At 49.4% G+C, this 23,138-nt stretch overlaps 1 protein-coding gene across 1 annotated transcript; it reads right to left on the bottom strand.

Moving 5' to 3' along the window:
* Positions 1–12,676: 12,676 nt before the first annotated feature.
* H3-4 (H3.4 histone, cluster member) lies at positions 12,677–13,690 on the bottom strand. The gene is given in 2 exon segments (XM_015083406.3): positions 12,677–13,464; positions 13,467–13,690. Coding segments are annotated over 2 exon segments (396 nt in total). The 5' UTR covers positions 13,606–13,690; the 3' UTR covers positions 12,677–13,207.
* Positions 13,691–23,138: the final 9,448 nt, after the last annotated feature.

Raw genomic sequence — 23,138 nt, 5'->3', positions numbered from 1 at the left:
CGCGCACATGCATGCACACACACTCACACAAATACACACATGTACATGCGCGCAGATGCACACATGCACACACAGAGACATACACACGCATGCACACACACAAATACACACATGCACACACATGAGAACACACACATACACACGGTCACACATGCACACACATGGTCACACACGCAAGACATACGTGCACACACACGAGAGCATACATATGCACACACAGTGCACACATGCACACAAATACACATGCACGCACACACGTATACGCACATACACGGTCACTCATGCACACACATACATGCACACATACATGCAAATATGCACGCACACACGACAGCACACCCACATAGGGCCACACACATACATGCACACATGTACGTACATATGAGAGCACATACACGCACACACATGCACACACACACACAAGAGCACACGCACACATATACATGCACACACATGAGAGCACACACATACACACTCGCACACATAGTCTCACAAGCACACACATACATGCACACACAGTCACACACGCACACACGTACATGCATACATGCATGCACACATGAGAGCACACACATACACACATGCACACACATGGTCACACTGGGTGTGGCTGTACCCCTGACCCTATGCCAGGGAGGTCCAAAGCCCCCTCTGCAGGTCACAGGGTGTTATTCGAGCCCTGTTAGGGGATTGGAACATCATTTCTGGACTTTACTATCCCAGCTCCTTTCTCTGCAGTCATCTGCAGTGAGCAAGGCTGGATGCCTCAGGCCTCCCACGTCCCAGACCCTGGTTCAATTTATCTGGAGCTGTCTCTGCAGACACTGTGAGGTCAGGGTGTCCCTCTGCTCTCTCCACCCTAAGGGGCACTGCTGCCCACCCAACAGAAACGCGGGCCAGCGGGGCAAGCTGGTGGGCTGGGGGTCTGGCTCAGGATGGAGGCGACACGCCCAAGGGCCCCAGGTCAGTGAGGATGGACAGGCCACCCTCCGTCCGAGAATGCTTTTCTGTAAAGGGGCAAAACCAGTTCACCTGTCTGGTCCCAGGCTGTAACCATCCTGGAAGCTGTGTCTGCTACAGGGGCAGCGCACGAAGTCCCCACCAGAGCCTCAGCGCACAAGGGGTGACGTGCCGCCTGCCCCCTCCCTGGAGGGACCGGTACTCACCACCGGGGAGGGGGCCACAGGCCGCGGCGGTCGTCCTCAGCCACGCGCGCAAATAGCGCCCTGGAAAGCCTGCGTTTGCGCAGTGAAGACCATGGGGCGGTGGTCACAGGGCGTGGGGGCCCCGGGGGTGCTGGGCTTTGTGGCGTCAGCAGGGGCGGGGGCAAGGGCGGCGTGGGGGGGGGGCGCTAGTTATCAGGTGGGGGCAGGGGATGGGGGCGGGAGGCTTTGTGGGGCGGGTTGTCAGCAGCCTGGGGATGGGGCGGGGGGCCAGCGCAGAGTGGGTCAGGGGTGGGACGGAAGCGGTTTTGGCAACCCAGCCCGGAGGAGGGAAGAGGGATGATAGAGATTGCAGGGGTAAAGGCCAGTGGGGGGTAATCTTTCTGAGAGGTGTGGGAAAAGAGGGTTGCAGGCAGGGGGGAGGTGGGGAAGGGGCAAGGGGTGGATCCACAATGGGGAAGAGATGAGAGCAGAAGACGGAGCAAGTCTGGGCTCCCCGCGGCGTGGAGGGGGGGGGAGGTGCGGGAGGTGAAGGGATCGCTGGGTGCGGGTGGGGATGAAGTGGGGTCGCTGGAGGAGGCAGCAGGGCGGGCGACCCTCTCACAACAGCCCCACCTCTCCGGTGGTGACTTCGCTAGTGCTCAGAGCCGGGTCCAGGGGAGGAGGCGTCGTCCAGATCCCCGGTTAGGAAAGGAGGATCATATCGGACGGGCACTGGGAGCGGTCGACCCCTTGGGGTCCGGCCCCCGCCCGGAGGTTGCTTCGGCGGGTAGCTGCCCCCAACCCGGACCTAGAGCTCGCTGGTGGCTGAGCACCCCCAAGTCCTAGGGTCTGGGGGACCCGACAGATGAGGAAATTGAGGCTGGGCCAGGGCAGGAGGGCGGGGAAAACAGGCATGTGGCTGTAGACGCACAGGACCAGAACAGGCTGGGCGCTCACCCTTTTTATGTGCGCCTGGGCCTGGGCGGTGCAAGAGGCTCCAGGTGGACAGCCTGATGCTGACTCTAATCCCCCCTCCCAGAGCCACGACCCCTCTGCTGCCCTTTCCATCAGCTGGGGCGTTCTGGGCGGAGGATGTCTTTCCCTTCAGGGAACAGAGTCATGGAATGTTCAAACCTTGAGTAAAAAGGTGTCAGGAAGACCCACAGGAGAGCAACGAATCCCGTGCATAAAGTGCCCAGATAAGCCTTTTGCCGCGTTTGATGTATCTGGCCTGTTGTTTTGTCTGCGGGAAGACAGAGCACAGGCAGGGGAGGGTCAGAAAGAGAGGGAGACACAGAATCTGAAGCAGGCTCCAGGCTCTGAGCTGTCAGCACCAGAGCCCAATGCGGGGCTCAAACCCACTAGCTGTGCAATCATGACCTGAGCCCAAGTCAGACGTTTAACTGACTGAAACACCCAGGCGCCCCAAACGTTGTGTTGTTTAAGCAAACCCCAGACAGCACTGGATTCATCTTTTGCCTGCTCCAGACAATACCTGGAGGAGGACAGACAGAATGACAGGACAAAAAACTACCTTACTGTGTATCCTTGGGGAGCCAGAAAAGGTTAGAAGGGGTGTGAGTTTCATGCGCACCTTGGGAGGGGGACAGGTAGCCTCTGTGGGGAAAACAGGTTCCTTTAGGAAAGGCAAGTGGGTTTTGGGGAAGAACAGGAGATAAGCTTTGTCTCCACAGCTGCCAGTGGTCTTTCCGTCTCCTTGGGGATGGAGAGGTTTCCAGCAACCTCGTTCCCAGAACTTGCTGCTTTTAGTCAAGAGAAGCCCCAAGGCAGCTTTCTTTTGCATCTGTTGAATCTTAAGTGATTTTGTCTTAAAATAATGTGGCAGTTCTGGGGTCCGGAGTGGCCCCCACACTTCCCACACATCTCCAAAACTGGGTTTTTTACATAACCACCATCGACTGTCATTCCTGGGAACTCCTTGCCAAGGAAGGTTTGCTTTAGAGCTGAGCTTTGTAAGAGGGCTACACAGTGGGGACTCCCTCTGTCTTCTTCAGGGAGCTTTAATTCAAAAAAATTTTTTTAATGTTGATTTTTTTTGAGAGAGAGAGAGAGAGAGAGAGAGAGCACTAATTGGGGAGGGGCAGAGAGAGAGAGAGGGAGGCAGAGGATCTGAAGCGGGCTCCAGACTCTGAGCTGTCAGCACTGAGCCCGAGATGGGGCTCGAACTCAGGAACTGTGAGTTCATGACCTGAGTCGAAATCAGATACTTAACCGACTGAGCTACCCAGGGGCCCCTCCCCCGGGGAGCTTTACACAACTCTGTGCAGGGGCAGCTCGGAATCTCTGTGGAGGGATCTGGCACCACTATTTTTTTTAACATTTATTTATTTTGGGGAGACAGAGATAGAGCACGAGCAGGGAAGGGGCAGGGAGAGAGGGAGACACAGAATCCAAAGTGGGCTCCAGGCTCTGAGCTGTCAGCACAGAGCTTGACGCGGGTCTCAAACTCATGAACCATGCGATCATGACCTAAGCCAAAGTCGGATGCTTAACCGACTGAGCCACCCAGGCGCCCCTGCACCACTATTTTTAAAGCTGTCAGAAAGCCTCTCACTGTCAGAAAAAATACAATAAAAAACAAGAGGCTTGGTTCTCTCTGTTGAAAATAAGAGACTTCCTTTCTCCTGGTGCTTTTGAAATGCATCCTTTCAATGTCTGAAGAAGGGACTGGGAACACGTGGTGGGTGGTCTGGTTGAATGTTCATTCGACAACAAAATTGTTTTCTTTCTTTGTTTGTTTTTCTCTTTGTTTCACTGGGTTGGGAGCAAATTTCATTATATTTCCCCAGCATTAACATACTGCCACTGTTGTGAACCAGGTTGGTTTAGAGCATGATCTGATTTACCTAAAGATTTTGATGTTTGGTTTCTATCCACATTTGCCACTTTTAGTCAGAGGAACAGAAACACAAAATTAAAGTATGAAAGGAAATATAAAGTTTCAAATGATGATTTTTGTGCATTTGTAGTGTTTAGTCTTTAGGGCTTCTGAGGTGTAGGGAAAGGAAATCTTTCTACCCTCTTAGATTCTTAGCCCGAGGTCTGCAAATTAAACTGACAAAGACAGAATAACAGAAGAAAAGCCTATGAATATGATTTAATGTTATTTTTTTATGTGCACGGGGCTTCATAGAAAAGAATTGAAAAACCCAGAGCAACAGACTTGGGGGTCTGTATGCGATTTTAACAAAGGGTGATATATTGTGCAGAACTGACAAAAGGGAGTTTGGGCTTCTTTGGATGTTAAATCATGAGAAGGTAAATATATGTGGGGGAAACCAACTAAAAAGGGTTATAGTAAGGTTTTTCTTATGCAGATTCATCTCCGTGCTGCCTCCATCTCTGGTAATAAGGTCATTCTCCGTTTCCTTCACAAGGGGGATTTATGCCCTGCTTTTAGGCAGATAGAAAAAGAGCAGTAAGCCCATCCTGTGCTCAAAATAACCCTTATGCCAAAGTGGAATGTTCAGGGGTGACATATTTTGATTCCCTGACATGTTTGATCTGAGATACACAGAGCTGGTTACTAGGTAAAGGTGGTAAAGGCATTTTATTCAGCAAGAATGGAAAGATGCTCTTTTCACTTCAACTGAGCTGAACTCTGAATGCAGCAGAGACAGCTGGAGATTTCTACCAGTGAGTGAGAGAGGGGCTCAGCCCTAACAGGCTACTATAGACAGGGTGGCTTATAAACAACATATTTTGCATAATTTTGGAGGCTGGAAAGTCTGAGATCAAGGTGCTGCTAGATTCAGTATCTGGTGAAAGCCTAATTCCTGGTTTGTGGGAAGTGTGTTCTCGTTGTGTCTTCACTGGTGGATGGGGCAACGGTGCTGCTGTCTGGAGTCTCTTTTATAAGGGCACAAATGTCACCAGTGGGGCTCCACCCTCAGGACCTCATCAGCTCCCAAAGACCCTGCTTCCAAAACCCACAACACTGGCAGTTACGTTTCAACATATGAATTTTGGAGAGACACAAACCTTTAGTTGGTGGCATTGGGTTTTCAATATTCTTACTCAGGCCGGTCAAGGATATACAAAAATGTCAGAAGTGGGGGGTGAGGGGGGTGCCTGGGTGGCTCAGTTAAGCATCTGACTTCAGCTCAGGTCACAATCTCGTGGTTCGTGGGTTTGATCCTCTCATCAGGCTCTGTGCTGACAGCCCAGAGCCTGCTCAGGATTCTCTTCCTCTCTCTCTGCTTCTCCCCCACTTGTGCTTTCTTTCCCTCTCAAAATAAATTTTAAAACCTAAAAAAAAAAAAGATGGGGGGTGAGGAACTTACTCAGACATCAAGCGTCGGGGCAGGGTGAGATCTATCACCAGGCAGACTCAGCAGGATTCTTGCTATAGCTGGGCTCTGGGCACAGAAGTCCACGGGTGAGGTCCCACAGGTGACTCATGGAGAAGAGAACTCAAGGGGGCCTGGCTGGTTTGGTCAGCACTGAAGCATGAGCTGAACGCCCTCAGAGCTGTGATGTGGGATGTAGATGGGGAAGCTGGAGGGCCATTCCCCCTCCCCTCCCCCTCCTGACACAGCAGGACCCTTCCTGCAGGAACCCTCACAATGGGCATCTGGCTCCTGGAGAGCGACATGCTTTTCTGTCCTGTACCAGGAATCTGGGGGGGAGCGGCCTTAGGTCAAGTGCCGGCAACCCTGCAGCTTCAATGTGGGGTTCTGGCTTTTCCTTTGGAAACCGCACAGAGTCATCCTTGTCTTCTTCTACCTCGTGTAGTCCCTCAAATATCTGCAGGTCTCAATTTTGTGGCTCACCCTACCCCACCCCGTTCCCCCTGTCCCCTGCCTACCAGATTGTAGCCCCCTACCTGCATTGCTGTCACCATTTCTTGCAGACCCTGGTTTCCAAATTTCTTGCTAACGTGATTGTTTTTATCTGTAGTTACCACAGAACCAGCTGTATCTGTGAGGATTCTGTGGCAGAGGCACACAGTTCTGCATCCTGGAGGCTCACCACAGCAAGGGTTGTTTCTCACACTCACTATATGGGCACCAGGGACCTTGTAGGGGAGGAGGAAGATCTTTTCTCCTACCCTCTTATCTTCTGTACCTGGGGTCTGTGAATTAAGGTGACAACAGCCAGAATAATAGAAAAGAAGGCATACAGATTTTATCTTATGTTTGTAATGTTATGTGTATGGGCCCTCACAGAAAGGAAGCAAAAACACAAATTGGCTTATGGGTGACAGATTGTGGAGAAGTAACTAGACAAAGGAAAGGGGATTGGGGCTTCTGGAGGTGAATTGTAGGAGGGTGTCTGGGAAACTTGAGGGAGGAACCAATGATAGGTAAGCGTTGTTTACACAGACTCATCTCTGTCCCATCTCTGGTGATAGGAGCTCACCCTTTCCTCTTTCTGGTACAGGAGAGGGGGCACCTTTGCCAATGGAAATTTCCTGACCAAATGGGGATTTTTGCTTTGCTTTTAAGGGAATAGGTGGGAGGGCAGAGAGCTCCTCCTGTGTTTGCTGTTTCTCAATTGCCTTCAGCTAAAATCATCAGGATGCCAAGGTGGTGTATTTTGGGGTAGCATAGCCCCATTTCCCTCAGCCTCTCGGTGATCATACGGCAACACATCCTCAGGCAGGAGGCCAGTTCACAGCCTCTACCACGTGACGGGGGTCACCAGCTCTCAAAGCCAGTGACTCCAGAAAATGCGGGAAGGTTGCTCCTCTGGCTTAATGAGACCCCCGATGAATCTGAAACATTGGGACCCAAGGCCCAGGGCTCTGTAGTGATGGCTGGCAGTGTCTGTTTGGGCCTCTGCTGCCTTAGCAGGTGGTGACAGCCTCCCCAGGACCATGTCTCAGCTCCTTCCCATATCCCAATCCAGGCAGCTGAGACCACGGGGGCTTTCCTGTTTTGGGGTCTGATGTTATCCTTTCCTGGGTGACCATCTTCTGTATGTGCCCTTCTGTCCACTGTGTACCCTCTGCCCCCCGGGTAGCACCTGTCTTTCTTCTTGGGGACGGGGCAGGGGACCGTCAGAGGGAGTTCCTGGTGGGGTCCATCAAACAGGGAGAAGCAGGAGGGCAGTGGACAAAGCCTAGAATCCAGGTCCCAGCTTCCTGGGCCAGCTTCACATGACACTAAATGGCATGACCAACAGCCCCAGAGTCTCAGCTTCACCCACCAGAACAAGAGTAAGGCAAGTCTCTCTTGCCCCCAAATCTAGAAACCTCTGTCTAGTGGGAGGGAGAAAAACAACTAATTTGAGTGCTGATTTTAACTGTGATGATAGCATATCAGTCAGCTTGGGCTGCATAACAAATACCACAGCCTGGATGTGTATTGTCACACATACATTGTCTCCCAGGCCTGGAGGCAGGAAGTCTGAGACCCAGGTGGTGGCGGGGCTGGTTCGTCCCCAGGTGTCTCTCCCTGGTGTGTAGATGAGCCTGCTATGAAAAAATGGACTTCTGTGTGTTTCTTGTACTTCCTTTAAAAAAATTTTTTTTTTAGCTTTTATTTATTTTTGAGAGAGAAAGAGACAGAGATAGAGACAAAGACAGAGTGTGAGCAGGGTAGGGGCAGAAAGAGGGAGACACAGAATCCGAAGCAGGCTCCAGTCTCTGAGCTGTCAGCACAGAGCCCGACACGGGGCTTGAACTCACAAACCAGGAGATCGTGACCTGAGCTGAAATCAGATGCTCAACCGACTGAGCCACCCAGGTACCCCTCCTCTGACACTTCTAATCACCACATATATGTAGGGGGGAGGGAGGGGTTCTTTCCCTACACCCAGCAAGTCTGCGACAGCAGATGGCGGGGGGGTCCTACAGCACAACTCAGTTAGGACACCATCTATGTGGACTCTGCTCTGGCCCTGTCCACATGGAGTCAGCATCAGACCCCACAGGCTCAGCCCCACAAGACAACCCCCACTTCAGACGCCAATCCCAAGTCCAGATGTCACCTGTGCTCTGACCCACAGGCGACATATCAGAGTTTCCCATGGGCCCTCCTTGGGTTTGATGTTCTGGAGGGGCTCAGAGAACTCAGGGAAATGTTTCACTTGATAGATTCGTGGCTTATTACAGAAGAAATGAAAGCATATGAATCAGCAGCATGATCTGGATGGATCCCGCCAGCAGGAGCTGCTGTCCCCATGGAGTGGAGAGAGCACGACCCTCCCACTATGTGGATGCATTCTTGTTCCCCAACCCAAAAGCCCTCTGAACCTTATCCTTCTAGGTTTTCATGGGGGCTTCATTGTACAGGCGTGATTGATTAACCCATTGCCCATTGGTGATTGATTCCTTCTCCCCTCCCCAGAGGTCAGGAGGCGGCACTGAAGCCTCTAACCCTTTGGTCCCATAGGTTGGGTCCCCCAGTCACTAGCCACCATCCCTGGGGGCTTTCCAAAGTCACTGCAACAACACAGATACAGGGGACTGTTATGGACATCATGACATCCATCACTCTCATTACAGAAAATTCCAAAGGTTTTGGGAGCTCTATGCCAGGCATGCAGAGGGAGACCAAATATGTCTCATTATCAATCACAGCATCACAGCCATCCTCTTCCCATGTCCTCATACGGTTGCCCGTCTGTGCGTGTCTGTGTCCTATCCTGTTATAAGGACACTGGTCCTAGGGGATTAGGACCTACCATAGTGACCTCATTTTATCTTAACACCACTTTAAAGGCCCCATTTCCAAACACAGTCTCATTCTGAGGTCCTGGGAGTTGGACTGCAGCACAGGAATTTTGCAGGGTTTGGGGGTGCACGCAATTCACCCCATAACAGGGAGTGGACACACTTGGGCATCCCCTTAGTGGGACTTTCTGATGTGATTTTCTGGGAACCCTCTGGTCTGGGAACAGACATTCTTATGCCCAGGGCGTGTGGCCCAGCTCAGGGTGGATATGCACACCTGAGTCAGGGACTCAAATGAAGGTATTATGTCCTTCAAAAACCTCAGGACAGGCTCAGTGGGATGGCTGGAGATCTCAGGCAGTGGGGCTGGCAGATGACCAGGAGCCATCTGCTGGTTTGTAACCCCCCGGGGAGCTCCCCGGGTGCAATCTGGAATGGGTCCCTGGACTCGGAAGGCAGGGGGACATCCAAGAGAGAGGATGGCAGGAGGCAGCTGTGGTAAGCAAAGGGAACTTACACCCAAGGCTTGTCTTGGGGGCCAGCAAGACAAATAGATACCCACACAGGCCCACCAGATCTGAAACACTTGTAAAGGGGCCTTAACTGGACTCAGCCACGTATATCACATAGCTGTTTCAACACCACATCAGCATCTCAAGGCTCTATCTTGGAGCAGCCTCTGAGAGTGGAAAAGGCAAGTGGGAGCCACATTCCTAAGACAAGGGGTGGAAGTGAGGGGCCTCTGAATGCCTGGGACCAGCTCTCGGGTCAATCAGTGGTCATGTGTTGTTTTTTTTTTTTATGTTCATTTCTTTTGAGAGAGAGAGAGTGCGTGCATGAGGGGCAGAGAGAGAAAGGGAGACAGAGAATCCCAAGCAGGCTCCACGACGCCAGTGTAGAGCCGGATATGGGGCTCGGAATCACGAACGGTGAGATCATGACCAGAGCCAAAATCAAGAGTCAGATGCTTAATCAGGTGCCACGGTGGTTGTGTCTTTTGATGTCATTCCCCAACATTGTCCTTTAAGAAGAGTCAGGGGTGGGGGGCCCCTGATTCCTCCTGACTCCCTAGTCGGGAAGCCCAGCCTGCTCCCCACTCTGCCCCAGGCCCAGTGCAACCCCAGCTATTTATGTCCCATGTCCTTCTGGAGTGCCAGCCCCACAGGGCTGTCCTTGAATGCACCTGCTGTGCCCTCCTTTCCATGACGGCCTGTCACGGGGCTCCTGAACCAGCACTCTTGTGTCCTCCACGGATTGCTGGAATCCACGTGGCCCATCCTCTTCTTTCAGTGTGGCACTTTTTGTGTGTGTGTGTGTGCTGGCAATATTTCAGGCACTGAGGATCCCTCCTGCTCCCCCCCCCCCAAATTAGGGCATATATTCACAGCCCGTAAGGAGCACAAGGAGAAAGATTCATTTTACTAAGCAGTAAATGCACACACCGGAATACAGTAAGCATGAGGTATGATGAATGAGAAAAGGAACATCGCTGGCCCACGGGATATGTCTGAACCACCATGTGCCCCGTCCTGCCCCCTCCCCACCATGAACCATCTCGATTTATCAGAGCCTAGCTTTTTCTCATCAATTCAAGCACGTGTGTGTGTTCTTGTCTCACAGGTGTCTGTCTGGGTAGTCCCACTCTGACCCTCAGCCAGCGATCCTGTCCAGGCCTACCTTCCTTCATTTAGTTTTACAATTTCTGTCCCTGAGGGGTGCGTGGGTGGCTCAGTCTGTTAAGCATCTGACTTTGGCTTAGGTCATGATCTCATGGTTTGTGAGTTTGAGCCCCGCATCAGGATCTCTGCTGTCAGCACAGAGCCTGCTTCAGATCCTCTGTCCTCTCTCTCTGCCCCTCCCCCAATTGTGTTTTTTTTTCTTTCTCTCTCAATAAACATTTAAAAAATAAAATATTTAATCTGTATAAACCATTATAAAAAATGGGGCACCTGGGTGGCTCAGTCAGTTGAGCATCCGACTTTGGCTCAGGTCATGATCTCACGGTTCCTGAGTTCAAGCCCTGCATCGGACTCTGTGCTGACAGCTCGGAGCCTGGAGCCTGCTTCAGATTCTGTGTCTCCCTCTCTCTACCCCTCCGCTGCTTATACTCTGTCTCTCAAAAGTAAATAAACATAATATTCATGAGGCACCTGGGTGTCTCAGTCAGTTAAGCGTCTGACATTGGCCCAAGTCATGGTCTCACAGTTCGTGAGTTCGAGGCCCACGTGGGGCTCTGTGCTGACAGCTTGGAGCCTGGAGTCTGCTTTGATTCTGTGTCTCACTCTCTCTCAAAAATAAATCAACATTAAAAACTTTGAAACAAATATTCATGCAATTGTGCACTTCAGATGACAGCACTCTCTCGATGTGCATATATATGTGTTTGCTGACGGATCCCAGCTACACCACAAGTGAGGCAACTCCTGGCACATCCTGCCCCTGTGCTGTCTCCCTTTCCCACTTTTCCCGTGGTCCTCTCTCTCGTGCCCTGCCATGCTGCGAGGGTGCCAGAACGTTCTCTGGACAGCAAGGAGGCTGTGTCTCCCTTGGCAGTGGCTCTGCCCCGATCAGATCTCCCGAGGGTGGTTTTGTGCAGAGGGTTTGCTCAATGAGGAACTGCCGCCATTCTCCCCAACTCGCACCCCCCCACCCCTCCCACCCCCCCACCCCCCCCACCCCTGCTGCAGGGACACAACCACAGGTTCAGATAAGTGTGTGGGAAAGGCTTCCTTCACTATCCATTTATATGACTGTGAGGGATGTCAGTTACCTTCTTCCTTTATCATCACTTCTTTGTTTTTCTTTGCTCCTCACCTCTGGTCCTCGGGCAGAACATGCTCTGTCAGAGTCTGTTCTGGAACAGAACAGAATGACGTGGACCTGCCCCGCTCCCCCACCCCATGGTCTTCCATCATGATCTGTAGCCTATCCTGCCAAGGACACATCATCTGCATGGTTTCCCATCATCTGGGTTTCCCCAGATGTAGCTAGTTGCCCAGCCCCAGGTCATATGGTAATGTGGGGAAGGGCATGGAGGGTTAGCTCTCCCGCATTGGAAAAACCCTTGCCAAGAAAAGGTACTTGTGAGCACAGTAAAGACACAGTGGCCAGACTTGGATCTACTTAGAAGGAGCCTAGCATTAAAGGTTAGCACTGATTTTCAAGCCAGAACATGGGCTTCCCTGAACACTGTAAGCTTGTGTACATCCTAAAACTTCAGGATTCTTCTCAACATTCAAAACACACTTCTGCATGTGCTACTTTCATTGAAGCTTTTGAATGAAGTCTAACGGATAACAAACTGGGTCTGAGGTTGAAAATTCACCCTTGCACACAGACAGCATTGGGCTGTCATGCAAACACGTTCACACCAAGCATTTCTCCGTCTGAGCCTTCACTCAGCTAGGAGGACCTGGGAAGTGTAGGCTGGCCGTCTGCAGGTGACCAGCACTGGCCAGCGACTGGGTTTTACCAGCTTTAAAAACAAATTTTATTTTAAAGTTTGGTTTTGAAAGAGACGGTACATGAGTAGGCACGGGATAGACAGAGACACAGAATCTGAAGCAGTCTCCAGGCTCTGAGCTGTCAGCACAGAACTCGATGCGGGGCTCGAACTCACCAACTGTGAGATCATGACCTCAGCCCAGTTGGACATTTAACTGCCTGACCCACCCAGGAGCCCCTAGAGTTCTATCAACCTAAAATTTTAATTATGAACATGCTTGTGCGGTGCCTGGATGGCTCAGTCGGTTGGGCAGCCAACTTCAGGTCAGGTCATGATCTCTCGGTTGGGGAGTTTCAGCCCCACACCGGGCTCTCTGCTGTCAGCACAGAACCTGCTTTGGATCTTCTGCCCCCCCCCCCCCTTTTTGCTACCCTCCCCCTCCCCCACTCACACTCTGGGTCAAAAGTAAACATTAGGGGAACCTGGGTGGCCCATTAGGTTAAGCAACTGACTTCCTCTCAGGTCATGATCTCGCGGGTGAGTTTGAGCCCCTCATCAGGCTCTGTGCTGACAGCTTAAAGACTTGAAGCTCCTCCCCAGCTCATGCTGTCTCAATAATAAACGTTAAAAAATTTTTAAATAAAAAACATTAAAATAAAACCAAAGATGCTGGCAAAGATGCAGTGGGAAAAAGCCCTCCAACCGCATTCTCTAGGTAGCCCTACTCTGGTGGGCTCCTCTCCACTCCACTCTTGGACTTATGGGTAATCACCCCAGTTGTTAGGGTTTTCATTTGGTTAAACCCCCGCGTGAACCCTAGGGAACACAACCAGCTAACTGGAAGCTAAGGAAGCTGGAACCAGCCAGAAAGAACCCGATTGGTACCGCACCCTTTGTGGACTGGTGGTGGCTCTGAAAAGAGCCTTTAGGGGGAGAGCGACGACTCAGGGCTTGGCGGCCCACACATGCGCGTGGCGCTTAAGCGCGCTCCCCGCGAATGCGGCGCGCCAACTGTAGGTCCTTGGGCATGATGGTAACGCACTTGGCGTGGATGGCGCACAGGTTGGTGTCCTCGAAGAACCCCACCATGTAGGCCTCGCACGCCTCCTGCAACGCCATGACGGCCGAGCTCTGGAAGCGCAGATCGGTCTTAAAGTCCTGCGCGATCTCGCACACCTCCCGCTGGAACGGCAGCTTGCGGATCAGCCGCTCGGTGGACTTCTGGTAGTGGCGGAAACTGTGCCAGGCTGGTGGCGGTGCGGCTTCTTGATGCCGCCGGTAGACGGCGAGCTCTTGCGCGCCACTTTGGTGGCCAGGTGCTTGTGCGGGGCCTTGCCGCCCGTGGACTTGCGCGCTGTCTGCTTCCTGCGAGCCATGGCTTGCAGTGTTACAGAAAAAACCGAAGCCACTTGTCCCTATGGAAATCGTCAAAAACGAAAACCAAGCCAGTGTCAGCTTTTATAGAGGCCTCGGCCTTCCCATTGGCCGACCGCTGGTGGCGTGATGGTAAGCTGTGCTCTGATTGGCCCGCGGGACGCTCCACTCGGCCGCCTGCCCCTTTATCTCCGCACCTCTGCGGCAAGACTGTTAGTAGCAAGGGGATCTCCTGGTTCCACGGAGAGTTTGTTCTTGCGCTTGCAGGCCAGGGGCTAGGGTCAGGGTAAGGGTCAAGGTCAGGTCATCTCGCCAAGGGCGTCGTTGTGGGCTTTGCCTCTCCCACACAGCTCCCTCCTTTCCCCCTCAACACTCCTCTTGGCTCCCGAACGCTCCAGGGCCCGAAGACCCTTCTAGAAGCCTGCATTCTGAGTTCAGCTTTTCCGGGGTGACCACATAGTTTTCCCTGCCAGCAGTTAAAGGGGTCCCCCACCCCTCGTGTCTGCCTGACTCTGACGCGAATCAGGGGTGCCCCTTTGCTGACCCGTGACACCATGGGGCACAACTTGTCCACATCCCCGTCCTTCCCTTCCCCCAGGGACAGTTGGCTGAACTGCCTGTCTCCATAGGCGGATCCAAACAAGGTGCCCATTTGCCCGGATGTGGTGAAGCGTCCGTGCTGCTCCGTGTCCTGATCCCTGGCCCCTCCTGGGAACCCGTCGGCCCAGGGCAAACCTTCCCTGACCCACTGTCCTGTCAGCTGCCCTGTCGTGTTCCTTTCATCCTATGGAAGGAGATCCCCCATTGCCCCACCCCAGTGACACTTGGGCACCCCGATGTGCCATCCTCAAATGCAACTTCCCTGCAAGGATTATTCTGAGCTAAAGGCACTTGAAAAACGGCAGACGTAAGAGGAGAGCTCGGATGCCTCTGTTTTCTTTCCTGAAAACAGGAGGTAATTCTCCTGTGTGTGAAGACTGACCTGTACCTGGAGGAAAGAAGCGTTTGTATCATCACCCACCGGACCCCGCACTCACAGGCCTTACTGACGTAATTCTGATCTTCCTTCGTTGTGCTCACGTCTTTTTTTTTTTTTTTTCTTTGTTTTACAGTTTGAGAGGGAGAGCATGAGCAGGGGGAAGGTCAGAGGGAGAGAGAGGATCCCAAGTAGGCTCCACACAATCACGGCACAGCCCCACTCGGGGCTCGAACCCACAAACTGAGAGCACCACCTGAGCCGAAATCAAGAGTGGGATACTCAACCACCGGAGCCACTCAGGCGCCCCCATCCCTTGCATTTAAGTTACTTTCCCACAGTTGCCTTTGTTCAACCCAGTGTAAAAGCATTTAGGCTTTGCCCCTTCTGTAAGTCTTCATTCCCTTTTGAAGGGTCCTGTGTCACAATAAAACCTAAAAGCTTTCCTTTAATCTGTCTTTGGTTACAGAGTCCCTGCCAAGTCCTAAGATGAGTAGAGGCAAGAATTTTCCTCTCTCTCTCCCTCACTCTCTGCTCCTCCCATGCATCTCTCTCTCTCTCTCAAAATAAATAAAGTTGAAAAAAAAGAAAAAAGAATTTTTCCTGTCCTAATAGTCCTTTCCCCTGCCTTGTAATAATCTTTTCAGATAAAATCTCTCCTTACTAAATCTGCGTGTTTTTTTATTTGGTAATGATTGTCACATAGAATCCCCACTGCCATCCCTGAGTCAGGTTGGGTTGGCTGAGCACCAGGAAGAGGGACTAAGGGACACACCTAAGGTCTCCTGGTGTGTATGGTGTGGATCTGACGCAGTCTGACAGGGACTTGTTGGTTAATCTCCCAGAGCTGTCCCTATTTCAGGGCAGACAGAGTCCAGAGCTCTGGGTGTCCCAAGGGCTAAAGGGGACAATGGTGGGTGGATGCTGGATTTCTGGCACCAGCTGTGACTTGCACAGGAGCACCCAGGAAGGAGCCCTTTGGGGATCAACTCGGTCTATGTGGCTGAGGATGGAAACCCAGGCGGCACTTTGAGACTGTTTGGGTGCATGTCTAAGGCCTTCTCTTCTGACCACAAGAGCTTTAGTTTTATTTTTACTTTTTTTTTTAATGTTTATTTATTTTTGAGAGAGAGAATGAGTGTGAGTGGGGGAGAGGCAGACACAGAATCTGAAGCAGGCTCCAGGCTCTGAGCTATCAGCACAGAGGCCAACATGGGGCTTGAACCCACAAACCGCACGATCATGACTAGAGTCAAAATCAAGAGTCGGACACCCAACCAACTGAGTCACCCTGTCGCCTCAGTTCTGTTTTTAGATTTATGTTTCTAGATTCCCAGGGGACTTGAGTCCATTCCCCGGACATGAGGCAGAATGTTACCTGGTTCCATGTGTCTGAACAAATACACACACAAAACATGGAATTGGGGGCTGCCTATTGTGCACCCTCCCCACCTGCAGTGGGATTTGAAACCATAATCTGCATTACATGTGTCAACGCAAATTGAGCAAACCTTTAAAAAAAATTTTCCCCCACCTATTTAAATTTTGAAGAGTGGAGAGTTTTATATGAGCTGCCTGGATACACCATCCTCACAAAGAAAAGCGTGTTCCAAGGAAGGAACATTTGGTGCAGGGTTACATTAGTATCATCATCATCATTATTATTCTTTATTTTTTACATAAAGAGTTACAGGTCATCACGATGGAGAACATTCCAGAAGGTTATAGACTTTATCTTATGTTTGTAGTATGTGCAAGGCTGTATGCCTTTAATCTTATGGGAACCAGGGAAGGTTTTTGTTTTTCTTTATGTTTGGAATGCTCCTTTTTCGTTATATATATATATATATATATATATATATATATATATATATATATTTAATGGAGCAGATATACAGAAATAGAGCCCATGCTTTGAGGTTCTGCTGAGTTTTTTTTAATGCTTATTTATTTATTTTTGAAAGAGAGAGAGAGAGAGAGCAAGGGAGAGGCAGAGAGAGAAGAAGAGAGAATCCCAAGCAGGCTCCATGCTGTCAACACAGAGCCTGACACGGGGCTCGAACTCATGAACCGTGAGATCATGATGTGAGCGGAAATCAAGGGCCAGACACAACCAACTGAGGCACCCAGGCACCCCTTGCCAAGTCTTTTTGACCTTGGTAAAGGCTAAAGTATAACTTCCCTGGGAGCCTGAAGGCAGATCCCACAAACCAGAAAAGTCAAGAATTGGGGTGCCTGGGTGGCTCAGTCAGTTAAGTGTCTGACTCTTGATTTTGGCTCAGGTCATGATCTCATGGTTCATGGGGTCATGTTCTGTGTCGGGCTCTGCTCTGACAGCGCAAAGCCTGCTTGGGACTCTATCTCCCTCTCTCTCTGCCCATCGCCTGCCCGTGCTCTCTCTCCCTCTCTCAAAAATAAATAAACATTAAAGAATAAAAAAAAAAGAAAAGTTGAGAGTTTCGTTTATCACATGTTAAACCTCTTTTTTAGGGGCACCTGGGTGGCTCAGTTGATTAAGCGTCCAACTTCAGCTCAGGGCATGATCTCACGGTTCCTGGGTTTGGGCCCCACGTGGGGCTGACAGCTTGGAGCCAGGAGCCAGGAGCCTGCTTCGAATTCTGTGTCTCCTTCTTTGTCCCTCCCCCTCTCAATGCTCTGTCTCTCTCTCTCTCTCTCTCTCAAAAATAAACATTAAACAAATTTAAAAAAAACAAAACAAAACAAAAACCTCTTTGCAGTTGGTTCAGTTGACAAGTTTTCATGATCTCAGCAACTGACTTCCATGTGGTTCCTACTCCCTCAGAGGCACTGAGGCCCAGGGAAACACATCCCCTAAAAAAACTTCCTGAGAGATTTGGTCTCTCTGAAGAGCGCTTCAGATGCAAGCATTTCCTCCCAAATACTGGCTTGTCCAGGACAAATACACTTTGTTATAGATCAGGTCTGTGCATGCATTTGGTGCTGATCACTTTGATGGGGAGAACAAACGGAAGAGAGATGTAGCTAACGTTAAGTGTCCCTACAACTTGCAGGCCACTCATTAATCCCTGAGGCATGCGGAGCATGACCTTCCTCAAGTAACTCATGGCTGCCTTCATGCTGATGTTTTAGTAGAGACTAAAACCAAACTTATCCTGACAACAGCCAGACCTCCAAGGTCCGGGAAACGTCAGTCTTAGCGTACAGCAATTCCTTAGAAACTTGCATTATCTCTACTCAGCCTCCCTCCACAAACTTAAACATATATTATCAGTAACTCCTCACAATCCCAGGGCAACTCTTTCTGCCCAATGTGTCTGGTCCCTGTGCTATGATAACAGCATCTTTTTGCACCATAAAACGTCTCAAGAATTCATTCTTGACCATTGCGCTTGGCAACCAAGCACCGACTACCATCCGGTGCTGGAGGGGAACCATCCCTAACCTGGAATGTTCTTCCCTTGCTCTCATCACTCATGGAATTTGCACACACTACTAAGGAAATATGAGGTTGTGTGTAGTGCTTTGCTGTAGATCCTTGGGGATTTTAGGTCACAGGGGGTTGACCGTGTGCGTCATCTCTCTCTCTCTCTTTCACACACACACACACACACACACACACACACACACACACACACACACGATGCCGTTCTCCAGCATAAAAACTCCCTATTCTCCCTTGCTCACGTGACAGCAAGCTGGGAACCATCTGGACTTTCAGGAGCTCAGTCTAAAGGCAGAGTGGGGTTCTTGCAGGGGCAGGTGGTCCTGTAAACAGTGTGCGAAAGCCCCTCCAGAGCTGACAGCTACAGCGGACGCTAGGGTTCCCAGTTGTTGGGGGGACCCTGCTGATACCCCAGCTAGTACCCCATTTCTCTGGCCCCCTTTATAGGAAACTCCCATTGACCATGTCCAGGTCCTGCCTTCCCATTCTTTGGGCCTGAAGCACAGACAGCATTCAGTTTGAGTCGCCCAGAACCCCACACAGTACCAGGGGCATGGGGCTCGCCCCAGTCACTCACACCATCAGCCACCTCGCAGCATTCAAAGGATGCAGATGGCACCAAAGTGCTCCGAAACCATGCAATGCGCCTGGTTCTTCTCCAGCCCTAATGGGGTCCTCAGGACAGGGTCTTCTTCCCGTTTAGCCCATTTCATAAGAAGCTCGGTGTGGGGTTGTCTCCACTGCAGTGATTCCCCATGGACTCCACAGTAAGAAAGAATTCTGCCATGTGGTTAAATACATTTCCTAATCGTGCTTTGTAACTTTGGCCTCTTCAGGAGGTTTTCTTTTTCTGTTTAGTGTGAAGAGATAGCAAGAATTTAATTTTGTTTTCCTTTTTTTGGCCTCATGAACCCCTCTGGCAGTTTGGTGAAGCTGGGAATATTTTAAAACATTTTATTCTATTTTTACCTCTTTAATTTAGAGAGAGAGAGCAGGGGTGAAGGGCAGAAGGAGAGAGAAAATCAGAAGCAGGCTCCATGCTGAGCATGGAGCCCAATGTGGGGCTTGATCCCACAACCCTGGGATAATGATCTGAGCCAAAGTCAAGAGCCAGACATTCACCTGACTGAGACACCCAGGCACTCCAAGATTTTATTTTTATGTAATTTCTACATCCAATGTGGGACTTGAACCCACAGCCCGGAGATCAAGAGTTGCACACTCCACCAACCCACCCAGCCAGGTGCCCCATTTTCTGCTTCTTAGAATCAGAAGAATGTAGAATTAGAATGTAGAATTTCATCTACAAACTTGCACACTTTTCTTCATCCCAATGTGCAAACACTTCATCAAGGATATTTGTAGCTGTAAAATTTTTCAACAATATATTAATATTTATGTATATATTTATTGTGCTCTACTGGATGGATGTCCTTATTACATTCCCTGTTCCTTGTTTGTAATCGATTACTGAATGGGCACAGGGTTTATGTTTTTGTTTTTTTGTTTTTTGTTTTGTATTTGTGTAACTGCACTCTGTCATTTCTGCATATCCGGTACCTTTTAAAAGTTTCTTCTTTGCCAAATACTGAGTGACAGTGGACATTCCAGGATAAAGGTAAATACTAATGGCAACAGTGGGCTTCTCTGATTTGTTTCCAGACCTAATGGCAGCCACACTAAAGTAATTCACCAGCAACATGATGCTGGACCTCCACTGATCCTAACTCACCGATTATTAATTTCAAAAAATGATAAAAGATTAGAGATGCATATGAGATGCATCTCTTATATGCATCTCTTTTCTCTTCAGACCTAACTGAGGTGACTTACGTTCTCTCCAATACTGAACGATTCTATGATTCCTCCAAGAAATTCAAATTTGTCATTGTTGTTGTTTCAGTGTTGTACCTAATATTTTAAGGTAGAATTTCTGAGGGCCCCTGGTGGCTCAGTTGGGTAAGTGTATGACTCTGGCTAAGGTCATGATCTTGGAGTTTGTGAGTCCTAGCCCCGCGTCCATCAGGCTCTGTGCTGACAGCCTGGAGCCTGCTTTAGATTTTGTGTCTCCCTCTGTCTATGCCCCTCCCCACTCACACTCTATGTGTCTCTCAACAATAAATAAATATTAAAACATTTTTAAAAGGAAGAAAGAAAATTCTTATACTTTTAAGGGTTTTTTGCTGCCTGTTTTCTATTTCCTTGTACAAGATCTTTACAATTTTTTTTTCAAATAACAAATAAAATCCTGAATTTATAGATCAATTTAAGGGAAAATAGATCTTTTTTTTTCAAATTTAGTAGCCAAGGAAGTGGAATCTCCCTGTTTTATTTAAACCTCTACACACCTCTCAATGAGGTTTACTCTTTCATGAAAATAAATTCTACTTTTTCCAAGATTACCCTTGTTTATTTACCACAATGAGCAAAGTTTTCCCCATTCGATTTTTTACTGACTCATTTGGAGACAGGAAAGATAATTTTGTGTGTCGCTGAATCTCCCAGTGAGCCCTTTCAATTGTGTTTTAGTTGTTTCTGTGGGGGAACTGGCTCTCAAAGGTTCACATCCATCTGAACACCTGAAAAGGTTTCCAAAGCAGATGACTGGGCCTCATCCCCTTTGTGACTCAGTGGGTCTGGGCTGAACCCCAGTTTGCATTCCTAACAAGTTCTCAAATGACCCAATGCTGGTTCAGGACCACACTCTGTACTGCTCTAGGATTTCCAGGCATTAAAAGCTCAAACAAACAAAACCCACAAAAACACTCCCAAACCCTCTTTCTCTACATTTTCTAATATTCCAGAATATAGTCCCTGACTTCTTTGATACTCGAGGAATGATAGATTTCACCTATACGTCTTGCTGGGCTTTGAGAGCTACGTGTTTTAGGACAATGAGGAATCATGAATTTACCATCAACATCACGGGTTATGTTTACAGATTTCCCCAGGTGGGAAAGTCTCCAACTCATGCCAGTAACCCATCCTGGGAATGCCTGGCCGGAGCGGTATTCGGAAGGCTTCTGGGGATATCTGTGTTCTGACTGGCTGACATCCCCAGCAATTTTATCCAATCAGATAGCCGCACTGCCTCTGGCTATTTAAAAATGTTCTTTGATCCAATCACATGTTGCGTTTGCCCAATCCCTCATTTGCATATAATCCATATAAATAGTACCGGGGTGCCATCCACCTTCTCTAGGACCAGCGCGGTCTGCACTGGAAACGCGTTTCTGCTCCTGGGAGGGAGTGACGGCGAGATGTGGCTGGTGTTAGAAGGATGGAAACGCCCAGATCCCCAGGCTCACTAGCTGCAAGGGGGCTGCTTTTTTTCTGCGGTAAATTCCAAGACCCTCTCTGTTACCCAAACCTTCCCAGCTACTTTGAAAATAGACTTTATAAAAATAAATAAAAATAAAAATATTTCATATTGGTTTCCTATTGCTGCCGTATCAAATTACCTCCCAAAAATGGCAGCTTAAAACAAAGCCTAGTTATTCTTTTGCGGTTCTGCCAGTGGAGGTCGAGGCTCAACCGGGTCCTCTGTGGAGGCTCAGGGGCTCACATCAAGGTGTCCGCAACCTTGCTTTCCTCCCTGCGGGCTCTGGATTATCGCCCCCAGGCTTCCTTTCCTAGCTGACTGCGTGTGGGCTCTTTTCGCCCACACCCTGCCCACAGTCCCGCTCTGGTGACCCAGGTGCCCCAAGCAGGGGCGGGTCACATCCCCCTCCTGTTTCCAATCTGTCCAACTTCCGTGCGGCGTCTTTCTTCCTCTCTGCCTTTAAGGCGCCTGTGATTATATGGGGGACATCCAGGATGATCCCCTTATCTTCAATCTGTAGCCTTAATGACAGCTGCAAAGTCCCTTTAGCCCTGTGACAGGTCCTGCAGGGGCGGGTGAGGGTGGGGGCTGCAGTCGGCCTACTGTAGACACCTATAAACAGATTTTCCCTTGGGACCTACTTAGTCGTCTATTATTCAAATCAGGGAGGTTATGTAGTAAAAATAAAGCTCATTCTTCCCTAGGTGGACTCATACGTGTAAGCAGGGTTCACATCTCCACATGGACCTTCACAGATGGCTCAATCAAAGGGGATATAACAAAGCTGGAAGCCACCTTTTACTTCGTTTTCTTTTTCAGAAAAACGACCTGATGAAACTCAGGTGTGCCAGAGAGCCCTAACATGGAAAAGAAGGCACTGTTAGGTCTGAGTTTTTGCAGGGTGGGAATATTTTTCTTGCTTGAGTGAACGAATAGGACAATCTGGGGGCATGCATGGGAAGTTGGAGCAAACAGACATTAGGGTTACACATGGGTACAAAATGTATTCACAGCAGAATATGTCTACTCTCACTGGAAAGAAATGAGGGCAGTAATAAAATTACATCCTCCCAGGATGTATGCTTAACACATGTGTGGCCATGGTTTTCATTATGACCTTATGATCAGGGTCATGATAAATAAAGTGACCTTAAAAAGTCTGTGGTTCAATGGCAATGAGAAAGAATGAAATATGGCCCTTTGTAGCAATGTGGATGGAAATGGAGAGTGTGATGCTAAGTGAAATAAGCCATACAGAGAAAGACAGATACCATATGGTTTCACTCTTATGTGGATCCTGAGAAACTTAACAGAAACCCATGGGGGAGGGGAAGGAAAAAAAAAAAAAAGAGGTTAGAGTGGGAGAGAGCCAAAGCATAAGAGACTCTTAAAAACTGAGAACAAACTGAGGGTTGATGGGGGTGGGAGGGAGGGGAAGGTGGGTGATGGGTATTGAGGAGGGCACCTTTTGGGATGAGCACTGGGTGTTGTATGGAAACCAATTTGACAATAAATTTCATATATTGGAAAAAAATGTAAAAAAAAAGTCTGTAGTTCAGACTCAAGAAAAACAAAAATACACTTGGCCCTTGAACAAGGCAGGGTTTAGGGTGCTGATCCTCTAAGCAGTTGAAAATTGATGTATAACTTTTGACTCCCCCAAAACCTAACTACTAAACAGCCTGCTGTTGATGGGAATCCTTACCAAAAACATTAACAGTCAATTAACATGCATTTTCTATGTTATATGTATTATATACAGTATTTGTACAATAAAGCTAGAGAAAAGAAAATGTTATTAATAAAATCATAA

Source organism: Acinonyx jubatus, chromosome A1 (genome assembly GCF_027475565.1).
Source record: "Acinonyx jubatus isolate Ajub_Pintada_27869175 chromosome A1, VMU_Ajub_asm_v1.0, whole genome shotgun sequence".
NCBI lineage: Eukaryota > Metazoa > Chordata > Mammalia > Carnivora > Felidae > Acinonyx > Acinonyx jubatus.
The sequence above is the reverse complement of the archived record's forward strand: the minus strand, read 5'-3'. Positions and strand labels throughout refer to the sequence as shown.